The 14550-nt window shown below is 35.8% G+C and overlaps 1 protein-coding gene across 1 annotated transcript; it reads right to left on the reverse strand.

Annotated features, from left to right (window-relative positions):
• LOC104706584 (thionin-2.2-like) lies at positions 3800-4660 on the reverse strand. Its single transcript, XM_010422780.2, has 3 exons — positions 4371-4660; positions 4188-4265; positions 3800-4106 (listed from the first exon to the last, which is right to left on the reverse strand). The coding sequence occupies exons 1-3, from the start codon at positions 4609-4611 to the stop codon at positions 4009-4011; spliced, it is 417 nt and encodes a 138-aa protein (XP_010421082.1). The 5' UTR covers positions 4612-4660; the 3' UTR covers positions 3800-4008.

The following is a 14550-nucleotide window of genomic DNA, read 5'->3' on the forward strand; positions in this document are numbered from 1 at the left end:
AAGTTCTAGACTTTCAGAAAATATGTCTATGTTTCCGATTTAACATCAGAGAAAATTCCACAAAACTAGGAGTCAAATTTGGATAGTATCTCTTTAATATTCAAAGTAAACTGAAAAGAAATATATGTTACGAACGATCTAAACCAATCTACTTGATCATAGAGATCTTAATCAAAGAGACGTACATGCTTTGGTCACTCCACATGACTATAACGTACTTATTGCTATTTTGACGTGTGATGAGGATTCTAAGATAAACCGATGTGTACTCTTAAAAGTATTATGCGAGAACCATTAACCCAAATGGACCAAAACTGGACTTAACCGGCACATTTATCTGATCTGACTACATATCAACTGTGGAATGTTGATTTGTAAACGTCGGTTCTTTCACAAGTCTCCTACTTTAAAACAAAACCTCCACATCCGCCTGACCAATGGATTTTGATTAATATTAAAGAATATTAGCAATCAAACATGTGCAGTTGTCACATCATAGTCTTCAAGTGGAGATCTGCACTCTAGAAATTTGTTGCGTAAGTTGACTTGATTCGTACGTAATCTTTCAATTTTCTTAACCGGCCATTGCTAAATATCTACACTGACCGATCAAACCATATTTTCCTCGGAGTCGTCTAATTGATCAGACAATAATAACACACGAAACTTTTATTCAGTCTCTAAACGGGACATTGCTTATTTTATCATCACGAAATTTCTATATGACATATACTTACAATTTTTTGAATTTCACACGATTTAATGGTTCAGATCAAGAATTATAGATGAGCTTGTTATGTAAATTCACATAAAATTTATTAAATCGATAAGAGAAAAAAAAAAAAGCATGTACTAAAAGACAATTCATAATTATGAGTATATTTTCACTTCAAATTTCATCATAAGCTTATAGATAGTAGATAGCTATATATATCTATTCTTCCATCATATTTTTCTACAAGTAATCTTTTTTTAAGGAAATTTCTGAAGTAGTACCCGTATATCTTTTGAACCTGTTACTGTCACCTTCCCATTCTGCATTTCATTTTGTTGCGTAAATGTTTAGAATGGTATCAAAAATAGACTATAAATGGATGTTGTATCAAGTAAGCAAAAACAAAAAAAAAAAGTTACATCTCATTTTAATGTTGTCATGTTGGTAAAGGTTGCGCGTGCAAAGTGATGGACACATATGTTCATTGCAAATTTGGTTACTGGCACCACAAATATACATGCTTGCTTCATGAAACTGCTATCATTTCTTTATCTTTTTTTTAATGTATAATTTTCTGTTATTATACAAATGGTGAATTTGGCCCAGAATTTCACTTCCATTTTTTTTAGTAATTGAATCCTCAAGTTATAGGTTAAGAGTAAAATATTAGTCTATCAATCGGATCTTCAAATTGGCAGAACTATACCCAAAAAAATGTATTTGAAAACTAACCCAGAACTGTGTAATCTTGGAAAACTATAACTTTCTTTAGCGGCAAAGTCACATATATATTCTTTTAAACTTTTCTATGTCAAAATAAAAATAAAAAATAAAAAAAAAATCAGATTCACTTCTAGCTCAACAAACAAATTCATCACTTTTATTTATTTGGTCGTAATGGCTTTTGTAAACCCCATAATATTTTTTAGCCATTCATGTCTTTGAAATTGCTTGTTCTAGTAATTAAAGTCCCTTTTCCTTCTAATAGATTTTGTGTGGCAGTTCAGTTTTGCCTAAACGAATATATATTTCCCTGACAAAAACATGTGGCTTATAATCATTGTTGCTTGCAAGTATTGTAACGATTCTGTCGTCAACATCGGATGAAGACCTTTAATTATCAAAATAAAATAAAAAGATATTTAAAAAACATCGAATGGAAAGGCCACGACGAAGTGGAGTATAAAGTTGTGAAAGTAGGATAATGGTTACTCAAAAAGCACTAGGTTCAGTTTACATAATTTCTGACATTGTTTGTTCTTTGCAATCCAAACGAGATTATTGTTTGGATTAACCAACCATGACATTTACTACAATCAAAGGGGTAATCCAAGGTAACTTAAGAGTTAGAGTGGTTAACAAAAACAAAAAAAAAAATCTTCACAAATGCGGTTCTGATAGATCGATCATTAATATAGAAAATCTAAAGTATGTTTCATTATAAAAGAACGATTTTATTTTGAATTATATTATATACTAATATATGTCTTTAGAAAAATTAATACAATATTTATGAAATTTATCGAATTAAACAAGATACAAGTGTACTTAACTAAAGAAAAAAAAAAGTCAGTTTTCAAAGAGTTCAAAAGATGGTTGTTTTTAAAAATTTAATTGATATTTAAAGTTTATATATATATATATATATATATATATATATATGATGAATCTACATAAATCATGTAACACAATTCCGTATTCACAGTTAATTAAATCTGCTAAGAACGAATCAGTCTCCTTCTAACTCACCGTTATTTCATTGTGTAGTTTCAGACCATGAAACTTCAGGCTGACTGTAATGAAAAATAATATCATAATGCGCATGCACTCATATATGTATACAAGATATATATATAACGTTGCTAAAACTAATCAAACATTCAATCATATATTTTCCATTTGTTATGATTATTGATTCTTGTTTGCGTGGGGACAGTTTGCAATTGAGTAATCCAATATCGATCTTTAACTAAATATTGGTTCGTGAGACTTGAACCTCTCTTATTGATTTCGGTATTTCGACGTCCCAGTCATAGATTCTGATGATGACAAAATAAAAAAACAAATATCATACTTGATACTGGTGTTGGTTTTGGATTTCGATTCTTAAAGTTCAAAACTCTAGCCCAATTTTAATACCTAGTGCAGTACTGCCTTTTTTACGGATGCAAATAATTATATTATTGATTTATATATCACTAAGTTGAAGACAAAAATAAACACTTGGTAAAATAACTAATAACCTCTGTTATATCACTGATTGATTGGTATATTGTTTAAGTAACTTTAATTGATTAATAAATAAAAGAGGTTTTGTTGTAGTATTTAAAAAAGATATTAAAATGTATATGAAGACAAAATTAGTAATTTAAAATGTTGAAATGTAAGTGACAATTTAAGATGAGAAAACTAAGAACAACCTCATACGGACGGGAGAGAATCTCAATGTAAAGTAACAAAAGACTATTAAAAAGTCTGTGCTTCTCCATAGAAACTCTTTATTTAATTTTAACTTAATCAGTGTTTCAAATTTTGAATATATAATAATGTTCTATTCCTAATACCTTGTAGACTTCAATACCAATTATTTTGCAACTGATTTAACCATCCACTTACGGTTACACCAAGTCATCTTCAATATCAAATTTCAGTTGTTACCACAAACGTCGCTTGCCACCCTTATCTCAAGCTCAATATAGAATCTCATCATCTAGAGTGGCAATTTGAGATCTCATATTTCCTTCGCTGTATAACCATCTCAAACAATATAATATAATTATCACTTCTGAGTTTCTGGATCCTTTTAGTTCTTTTCGTGCAGTAGTAACGAGTGTGATAGCCCCTAAATCGTTATACATTTCTCCCAATTGACTGACGTCATGACGTGGATCTTGCATCTTCAGCCACACATAAGTGACATTCGTGCATGGTTCATATAATATATATTGTAGAGGTTTGGAATTTTGTTTAGCTATAATTTGAGATTATATATGGTCAGTCTTAAGACCGTTGCTAATGGCATCTGTTGAATTGCTCCTAGCTGATTTTTATACTGATATTAGCGGAAAGCCAATGAAAAAAAAATTTATAAAGACACATTATTCTTTATTTAGATGGTAGGAATGAAGTTGAAAGCATATACAATCTAAGGATCAACTTATAAAATGCTAGCATACTGAGAGTCTAGCATTTTGTCACATACATGACAATTATTGAAGATAAGGAACACAACACCATGGAAGATGACCACCCCTTCACGCATATGTATATGGTATCTTCTTCGATATGCTTGTTTAGGCTGTTTCAACGGCAGTAACAGAGCCCTTGGTGCATAGAGTAGAGCATATTTCGACACATTGTTCAACCGCTCCATTAACAGTTTCATTTGGATCTAGTGACCGAAACAAAATTGGAATGAATAAATGCAAAAAAATAACAATAATATATTGAGGTTGGAGAAAGGTTGCTTTACCAGATTCCCTAAGAGTTGTTAAGGCACCGCACAAAGAGGAGGTACATCCCAAATTACAATAGTCATTGACAGTATCGCCTTGAGAGTAGAAAAAAATAAAACAAATGCAACTTACATAAATTTGGTTCTTATTGCACCTTGTAACAAATAGCATAATAAAATCAAATAAATAAATCAATTTACCTGCAATTCCCAAAATATCATGAGGAAAAAGACTAGGACATACAATATTGGCCACGACTATTTGACATTTACTAATGTCTGAACAATATTGTATCCCTTTTCCCTTAACCATGCAGGCACTATATATGATCCTGGCAGCCCGGGTCGGGCAGCAGGCCTTTAAAACTACCGCTTCTACTTGAATTTGCGCCATCACAAGACTGATTATGAGCATACTTAATATCACTGTTTTGCCTTCCATCTTATGATTGATCAACTGTTTGAACACAAAATATGTGTAGAGAAATCACTTATAAGCTTGTAGTGATGAAATGGTTGATGAAACAAGACTTGCTTAAATAATAGTTGGTCTACAATTCAATTTGCCACCACATACTTATTTTGTCACATTTATCACATTATCTATATAGAGTCTAGAAAAACCCGACTATTATTTGTTTTTTAAGTGTTTTTTGTTTCTTTGTTTTTAACTAACTCTTTTGTGGTTGTAGGAGTTTTGTTTTTAGTGATTGTTTTGTAGTGAGCAAATGGATTAGTGTGTCTCAATCCGGTTGAGCAGAGTAGTAAGATGTAATGGTAATGAAAAAACATAGGAGGAGTAGAAGAAGCAATGCATAGTTCCTTGCTATACTAATTGCACTAAAAAGAAGATGTTCTTTGGATTCCTTAGAGGCACTAAAAAGGAGACTATTCTGGAGGTACAGAGAGACTCCATTGTTACAGCCTATAACGTTTCGAGATTCTCTGTGTTGTTGGGGCTTTAACCATGTTTTCTTAGTGGAAAGACCTTGGATATCATCATGTAAAGGTTGATAAGCAGTATTATGGGATATGCAGTTTCGAAATGTTATTGAGAGATTTGTTGAGATTCCATCTTAAGCAGTGTAAACGTTATCATGCGCTCGAATATAATAGAGCTAAATAAATGTTTTCATGTTTATCAGTAAAGTTACCGTTGGTGGTTCTCTAGAGATACAAGGGTATTTGTGATCTCTAGGGTTGTGGTTAAATTATAAATTGGTGTGTCTATTAAGTGTAACAACGGTGAGTCCTAATAACAATCTGACGTATCAAATCCTACATAACTATCGTGTCCCTGGTTCTCTTACACATACCTATTTCACATCAAATACTTCCTCTGTATCATAATAGATCATGTTCTAAAATTTTTTTATTATCATAAAAACTGATTTTTTTGTAATTTTTTTATCAATTTATGCTAGAAAATTGTAAATTTCAAAAATTATTAATTGAAAATTTTAAAATTTGATGAATTATTATAGGTTAATAGTTATGAAAATATATTATTATGAATAAATAATGCATTTATAGCTAAATATTTTTTTAATGAAAAAAATCCTTACTAATCATGTTTTGTGATAGAGAGGAAGTATAAAAAAAGATGGATTTAAATCATAATATAATGTTGGTTAAGAAGATGCATGGATAAAAAAAACAATGATGATAAATGTCCCTACAAACCAAAAGAAAATAATATGATATACTAACCAAAAACAGATATTTCTATTTTTTATTTGCCATTATAAACACGAGGCATTTTTTTCTATATTGTTTGTTTTCTTTTGACGCATAATTCACTGACTTTATTTATTTATATAATAGTTTTTATTTCATATTTCTAGAACGATATTTTTTTTTTGTTAAAGTATAATATGTAACCTATATTATTTTGAATACCTTTTTTAAAAGTCTTTTTATATGTAGATTAATATAAACATTATTAATTAAGATAGGGTCGGAGTTGATCTGGTCGGTCATGGTCCTATCTGTACCATGGTCTGTCCGTACGATCGTCCATACAATCGTTAGTAAGGTCACAAATATAAAATAAAGGGCTGAGTCATTAGATAAGGCCCAAGAGGAAGGAAAGATCGAGAAGAAGACTTCTAGCCGTTGGAGATAAGGTCACATGTTTCCTTAAGGGAAACCATGGGACGTCGCTATCACTATGAGGATTAACCCTCTCTCTCTCCCTATGTCACTATCATTTATTCTCACTTGTAAAAGGGTGTTGCCCTAGTTGCACATCCTATTTAAGGCTCTTAGCCGACATTGTAAACATACTATTCTAATAGAATCTCTTTTCTCTCTTATTCTCTTTGTTCATCAACCTTATCTCTTCACACTAAACTCTCTTATTCCGCTTAAACTAACATGGTATCAGAGCAAGTTTCTCGATCTATGGCACTCTAAACTTACTCTTCTTACTTCTATTCTTCCTAATCTCTAATCTCTAAACTCCCGTTACTTACTATATTCTTTCGTTTACTCATTTTCTCTCAAACCTTTGAGCCATGGACAACACAAAGCCTATTGCGACTCCGGTGGTACTCAAGGGCGCAAACTACTTATTTGGAAAAGAACCACAAAGACCGCACTTAGTGGCCGGGGACTATGGATCCATGTTGAGACGGACCAACTCCCCAAAAAAGCCATCAAGGAAGCCGGCAAAGAAGAAAAGGAAGAAGACAAGGAGGCTGATCTCGAGAAGGAAGTAAAATGGTTCCAAGAAGATCAGACCGTGCTTGCCATTCTCCAAAACTCTCTGGACGCACCAATCCTTGAAGCATACTCGTATTGCAAGACGGCCAAGGAGTTGTGGGAGACGCTTGCGAACGTTTATGGGAACGTGACAACCTTGACTCGAGTGTTTGAAGTCAAGAAGGATATCAACGGTCTCCACCAAGAAGACTTGGAGTTCACGAAGCACTTTAGGAAGTTTAGGTCCTTATGGGCTGAGCTTGAGATGCTACGACCAAGCACCATAGATCCGGCTATCCTCAATGAGAGAAAAGAACAAGACAAGGTCTTCGGTCTCTTACTAACTCTCAACCCAGCTTTTAATGATCTCATCAAGCATATCCTTAGAGGTGATAAGCTACCTACTCTTGAAGATGTGTGCTCTCAAGTTCAGAAAGAACAAGGCTCACTTGGTCTCTTTAGCGGCAAGGAGGAGCTACTCATTTCTAACAAAGGGGTCTATCCTAGCAGGTTCAATTAATCTTATGCAGTTGTAATACTTAAGGTGTCAATCCAGCTGAGATGTTGCGAACAATTTGAGATGCAGTCAAAAGATCACAAGTCAAGCCAATCCAAAGAGAGTGTTTTTATCTAACAATCCTAGGATGATCAGAATGCAAAACGAAAAATGAGCTACAAGACTAGAAACGAGAATGTATGACAAGAAGAGAAAATGAATGAAAACATAAAACAATTCTAAGCATGAATAAACGAAATAGTCTCAGAAATGTAATATCAATCAAAAAGAAAGAAGTCCTCAGGATGGGGTAATCGATGTCGGTGGAGTATCCTAGTCTACAGAGTGTTTAACATACCACAAGCAAACTATCCCTAAACAATGAACATCACGACTTAGCTAATCCAATCTCTTGACAGAAGCTACACAAACTCAACCACTTCCAAATCTAGCTCTCGCTAGAGAAACATGATCAAGCATGACATGAAAAACAAGTTCATTCACGTCAACAAACATCCTAGACAACTAATCTCTTAGGCTAGGAACGTAAGTCTATGGCAATAGTTGGTCAGACATTTCATCGAACACCTTTTGGATGCAGAAATGTCTAAAACCCAGTTCCAATTGATCAGAGAGAAACTAGTATTTCTAACTCTAGTCCAGAAGGGAATCATACAATCAAAGCTTAAACACTCTACATCCTAAGATCCTCCACCTAATCTATCTCATCCTCAAGAACTACTACACTACTCAGATCGAAAATCATCATCAAGGATGCAAACCCAGAAAACATTGAAACAAGCATTCTTAGATAGATAAAAATGAGATGAACAAGTTTGTAGAAGAAATCAAATGCAAAAACTCAATGAATTAAAAGATATCTGTATACAAAGTCTGAGAACGTTTTTGGACGCTAGGTAAAACCTTAAGCACAAAATGAGATAAAAGATAAGATGTCTCCGCAAAGACTTAACAAAACGTATTTATAGTAAAAAAACGTGTGAATCCCTAAAACTTAAAACGACAAGATAGAACGTCGGTTCGGGAATCTCCTGAATCATGTAAGATGGAGCACCTTCCTGACATGCGCGATTTGGTCGGTGTGCAACCAGTGGCTCGATTGGCGATTCGAGAATAGCTCGAGTGATGTGTTCCCGACTGGTGACCTGAGAATGGCTCGGGTGATGCGTTCTCGACTGGTGACCTGAGAGTGGCTCGGATGATGCGTTCCCGACTGGTGACCTGAGAATGGCTCGGGTGATGCATTCTCGACTGGTGACCTGAGAATGGCTTGGGTGATGCGTTCTCGACTGGTGACCTGAGAATGGCTCGGGTGATGCGTTCCAGACTGGTGACCTGAGAATGGCTCGATTGAGTGTTCCCGACTGGGTACTTGAGAGTGGCTCGATTGAGTGTTCCTGACTGGTGAATTCAGAGTGGCTTGATTGAGTGGCTGAGAGTGGCTCGATTGCGTGGCTGAGAGGCTGCGTTTTTGACGTCTCCTAGACACCTGAAATACTCTGAAATGCACAATGTATGCAAGGATGATGCAAAAACTTCCTAAACATGCAAAGTGTATAAAAAAGGTTCTAAAATTATGCAAAACGACTAGTTATTCTAGCTAAATGTATGACAAATGCATGCTAAGGAGATGCAAAATATAGACATATCATCAAGCCAGCCAAATTCAAGGCAAATCTTTTGCAAGAGGGTACCAGCGGCCAAGGGACCGGAGCGGTGAACCAAGAAGGTGTGATGGCTATGGCAGCATCCTATGGAGACTTGGGGAGGAGGTCTGACCTGGAGGCCCTTATTAAGTCCATTGCCGCACTCAAAGAATCCGGTACCACTTTCCTTGCTTCTAAACCAAGTAAAATGCTAGTTATTGACTCGGATGCCTCTCATCATATGATTAGCAACCCGAGTCTACTAAACAATATAGAACCTGCCCTAGGTAATGTTGTCATTGCTAATGGTGACCGAGTTCATGTGAAAGGTGTTGGTAACTTGAAACTGTTTGAACAAAACTCTAAAGCGTTTTACATGCCAACATTTACTTCTAATCTCTTATCTGTAAAGAAAGCAACCAATGATTTAAATTGCTATACTGTATTTGGTCCTAATAGTGTTCATTTTCAGGATATTAAGACCGGAAAGATACTTGGGGAAGGGAATGGAACTGGAGATCTTTATGTCTTAGAGAAAACTTCACAAAGTTCCCAAATTCGATTTCTTTGAACTCTTGTCTCTCATCTAATAATGATAATGCACTATGGCATGCTAGGCTAGGCCATCCTCACTCTCGTGCTCTTGAGTTGCTGTTGCCTAATGTTTCTTTTAGTAGTTCTCGTTGTGAGTCATGTATCCTTGGAAAACATTGTATAACTGTTTTTCCAAAATCTTCTACTATCTATGAACATTGCTTTGATTTGGTTTGGTTCATTCTGATGTTTGGACATCACCATGCCTGTCTAGACATAACAACAAGTATTTTGTGATATTTATTGATGAAAAGTCAAAATATACTTGGTTAACTTTTTTACCCTCTAAAGACTGTGTGTATGATGCGCTTATAAACTTTCAAAACTATGTTACTAATCATTTTAATGCTAAGATCAAAGTGCTTAGGTCACATAATGGAGGAGAGTACACTAGTCACAAACTAAAATAACATCTATCTAAGCATGGCATCCTTCAACAAACCAGTTGTCCGTACACCCCTCAACAAAACAGTGTGGCGGAAAGGAAGAACAGGCATCTCATGGAAGTGGCCAGGTCGATGATGTTCCACATGAATGTTCCAAAGAGGTTTTGGGGAGACGCCTTCATGACAGCCTGCTATCTTATCAATCGGACGCCAACAAAAATCCTAAGCGACCTAACTCCCTTTGAAGTTCTTACTAAGACTAAACCATCATTAGACCACTTACGAGTATTTGGCTGTGTGTGTTTTGTCTTGATACCAGGAGAACAAAGGAGTAAGCTCGATGCCAAGAGTACCAAAAGTATATTCATTGGCTACTCAACAACACAAAAGGGTTACAAGTGCTATGACCTGGTCAATGGCCGTATGTATGTGTCTCGGGATGTCAAGTTCATGGAAACCCAAGGATACTATGAAACGACGGATTGGAACAGCCTCAAAGACCTCTCTCACTCTACCACTGACCGTGCAACCAATCTCCGATTCCTACTTGAACACCTAGGTGTCACTAAGACATCATGCCCCGAGGGTTCCCAAACGGCTCAACATTCAGATGTGCATACAACCTTACCAAACCTCCAAGACACTCATGATGTTGATCCTCAATCTGAGGACACTATCACCGAGCTGAGAGAGACACTACTCATTGGCATCGTGACATAGCCTTTGACCCTACCGCCTAACAGCAATGGGGCTGAGGTGGGCCAGACTGCACCATCATCATCTGATCCGCTCTCACCTCAACAACCACTTCGGCGTAGTGAACGCCTCAAGTTTCATCCGTCAACGTGGAAGAACAAGAGTGTTTACTACAATAATCAGGCCATGGCCCATCCAATTCAGGTTATATGTTCACTTGCCCTGTTGCCACCCGATCATGCGACATTCCTTGGGGCCTTTGATGCACATTACATTCCCCAAACATATGATGAGGCCAAAGATCACAAGGTGTAGCTCGACGCTGTGGCTGATGAAACTGGTGCTATGGTTCGTAACCACACTTGGGATGAGGCTGACCTACCTCGCAGGAAGAAAGCGGTTAGCTCCAAGTGGGTCTTCACCATCAAGTACCTGAGCACTGGTGAGATTGAACAATACAAATCTCGTCTCGTGGCCCATGGTTTTACTCAAACATATGGCACTGACTACACGGACACTTTCGCTCCGGTGGCAAAGCTCCATACCGTTCGGGTTGTTCTCTCCATTCCTACTAACCTATCTTGGGTTCTTTGGCAAATGGATGTCAAGAATGCTTTCCTTGAGGGGGAGCTTGAGGAAGAAGTGTATATGCATCCTCCCCCGGGGTTAGAAGCAAAGGTCACACTGGGCAAGGTCCTCTGACTGAGCTCTACTCTCAAAGCCCAAGGATTCAAGCGTTCTGAAGCTGATCACACCCTCTTTACTCGCCGTTCCAAGAGTGGACTAGTGGTGGTTCTCATCTATGTTGATGACCTTATTATCTCTGGCGATGACAAAGAGGGCGTCCAGGCCACCAAGGCCTTTCTCCACTCCGCTTTTGATATTAAAGACCTTGGTGAACTTCGCTATTTCCTTGGGATTGAGATCTATCGCTCGTCGGAGGGTTTATTTCTCTCTCAAAGAAAATACACACTTGACCTCCTAGCCGAAACGAGTAGACTTAGTGCGAAACCGGCTGTGACTCCACTGGAAGAAGGCTACCAGGCCAACCGAAAGGGGGAGAGCATTCGGGCCAAAGAGGGGCAACCGATCGAACCCATGGACGAGCTGTATTGAAGATGTCACGCGATACTGCCGGCTTGTAGGTAAGTTAATATATCTTACCATCACGCGACCTGACATATGTTATGCTGTGAACCAGGTGAGTCAATACATGAAGGCTCCAACCAAGTATCACTGGAGCATGGTCGAGAGGATCCTCAGCTATCTCAAGGGAAGCCCGGGTCAAGGCATATGGATGGGAAAGAATTCGAACATCGAGTTAGTGGGTTATTGCGATGCTGATTATGCTGGAGATACTTTGGATAGAAGGTCAACCACTGGGTATTGTACATTCGTTGGGGGAAACTTGGTTACATGGAAGTCAAAGAAACAAAAAGTGGTCTCTTGTTCGGGCGCCGAAGCTGAGTATAGAGCAATGAGGAAGCTAACAAATGAACTGACTTGGTTGAAGGGACTTCTCAAGGATCTTGGCATTGACTCAAAGAAACCTATCACCATGCATTCTGATAATGAAGCTGCAATTCATATAGCCACGAATTCAGTCTTTCATGAGAGAACCAAACACATTGAAGTTGATTGTCACAAGGTTCGAGAGAAGATCGAAGAAGGGGTGATTTTACCGTGTCACACTCGAAGTCAAGATCAATTGGCAGATATATTCACTAAGGCTGCATGTCCCAAGGTGTGTGAACATATTCATAACAAACTTGGACTTGTAGACATCACTCACTCTTGATCATCTCTTCTAATCCATGGACATCACACTCTTTTTCCCTTAACATAGTTTTATCCCATGAGGTTTTCTATGTTAAGGTTTTTAATGAGGTGATGCTTCATGGGTTCCAAGCTTAGTCATTTCACTCGACTAAGCTTGAGGGGGAGTATTGATCAAGATAGGGTCGGAGTTGATCTGGTCGGTCATGGTCCTGTCCGTACCATGGTCTGTCCGTACGACCGTCCGTACGATCGTTAGTAATGCCACAAATATGAAATAAAGGGCCGAGTCATTAGATAAGGCCCAAGAGGAAGGAAGGATCGAGAAGAAGACTTCTAGCGTTGGAGATGAGGTCACATGTTTCCTTAAGGGAAACCATGGGACGTCGCTATCACTATAGGGATTAGCCCTCTCTCTCCCTATGTCACTATGGTTTATTCTCACTTGTAAAAGAGTGTTGCCCTAGTTGCACATCCAATTTAAGGCTCTTAGCCGATATTATAAACATACTATTCTAATAAAATCTCTTTTCTCTCTTATTCTCTTTGTTCATCAACCTTATCTCTTCACACTAAACTCTCTAATTCCGCTTAAACTAACAAATATGTTGTTTTTGTGTGTTTATAGTTTTATATATTTATGCTTTGTGATTATACATATACCCATAAATCTCATAACACATCGAAATTCAAATAAACCACACTGCAATCCAAATAATAATAATAATAATAATTTACTTCCTACCACAAACTTGGGTTGCCACCCTTATCTCAAAGCTCAAGTTAGAAACACCCCAACTTTATTTACACGTACAACGTCTAGACTCTAGAGTTAAGACAAGCTTTGCCGACGACCTCTCTCTCTCTAGCTCAGTCCTAATTGCCCCCACAATAATGACTTTTTATTTTTATGCTACGAATTGCAGAAAATGCTTGAGAAAAAATATATATTAAAATGTTATAAATTCGTTAAAACATGTACAACTGATTAAGAGTTTAGAGGACAAGAAAAGTTAGAATGCTTTGGTTCTACAATTGATTTTTCCAAGATTAATTTCGATTTGCATAGCCAATCAATGAATTTTGACACATTCTTATTTCATAAATATATAACTTGATTATCAAACAAACAAATTCATGTCATATATATAATGGTACATCTCCTAATTCTATATTAGTTTATAAAATGATAAACAATATTTTTAAAATTATTTAACATAATATATTTATTGTTTCAGAAATCTTAGGAAACAATAACAAACTATTTAAAACAATTATAAAACTTAATTTTGTTTATAAAACTAACAGTAAATATTTGCATCCCTAAATCGTTTAATAATAACATATATATTTTAAAACTATGATACAACATTATTTACATCTTAGCAATATTAAATATTATATCTAATTTATTAAGTATTATATATCACGTAGTGACATCTTATCAAAATCTAAGAAATCATAAATGTTAGCTTTTATTCAATATAATATATATAACTAAAAATATTTTTAAAAGTCAAATCGAGATTTCTAAACAGAACCACTTTAATAAGGGTTTTTGTTTTATTTTATTGATTTTACCAAATTTATATAATTTAAGGATTTGAAAATTGTATCATTACCGGGTACCTGATTGAAATCAGAATATGAAACTAAGTAAATTAAATGTAAAAAATTATAAAATATATAGAGTAAATCAAATAAACTTCTACTATTATTTTACAACTAACAAATTACAGTAAAATTTATGTAAACATTTCTTCGTGTTGTACAGCGCGGATAACTATCTAGTATATATATATATATATATATATATATATATATATATATAAAAGATGAAGGAAGTTTCTCCATGAATTAATAACACATCATCATCTCTTCATTAGTTAATTTTGGTTTTTTAGTATTAAAACTTTTCTACTAATTACTCTTGCAATGAAAGATTTTTTAAATTTACCAAACTGTTGATGTTTTATTAGTATTTGAGGGATTTTTTGAATAACAGAATTTTTTTTTTTCGCGTGGGGACAGTTTGCAATTGAGTAATCCAATATGGACTCTAA

The sequence above is a fragment of the Camelina sativa genome, chromosome 8 (genome assembly GCF_000633955.1).
Source record: "Camelina sativa cultivar DH55 chromosome 8, Cs, whole genome shotgun sequence".
NCBI lineage: Eukaryota > Viridiplantae > Streptophyta > Magnoliopsida > Brassicales > Brassicaceae > Camelina > Camelina sativa.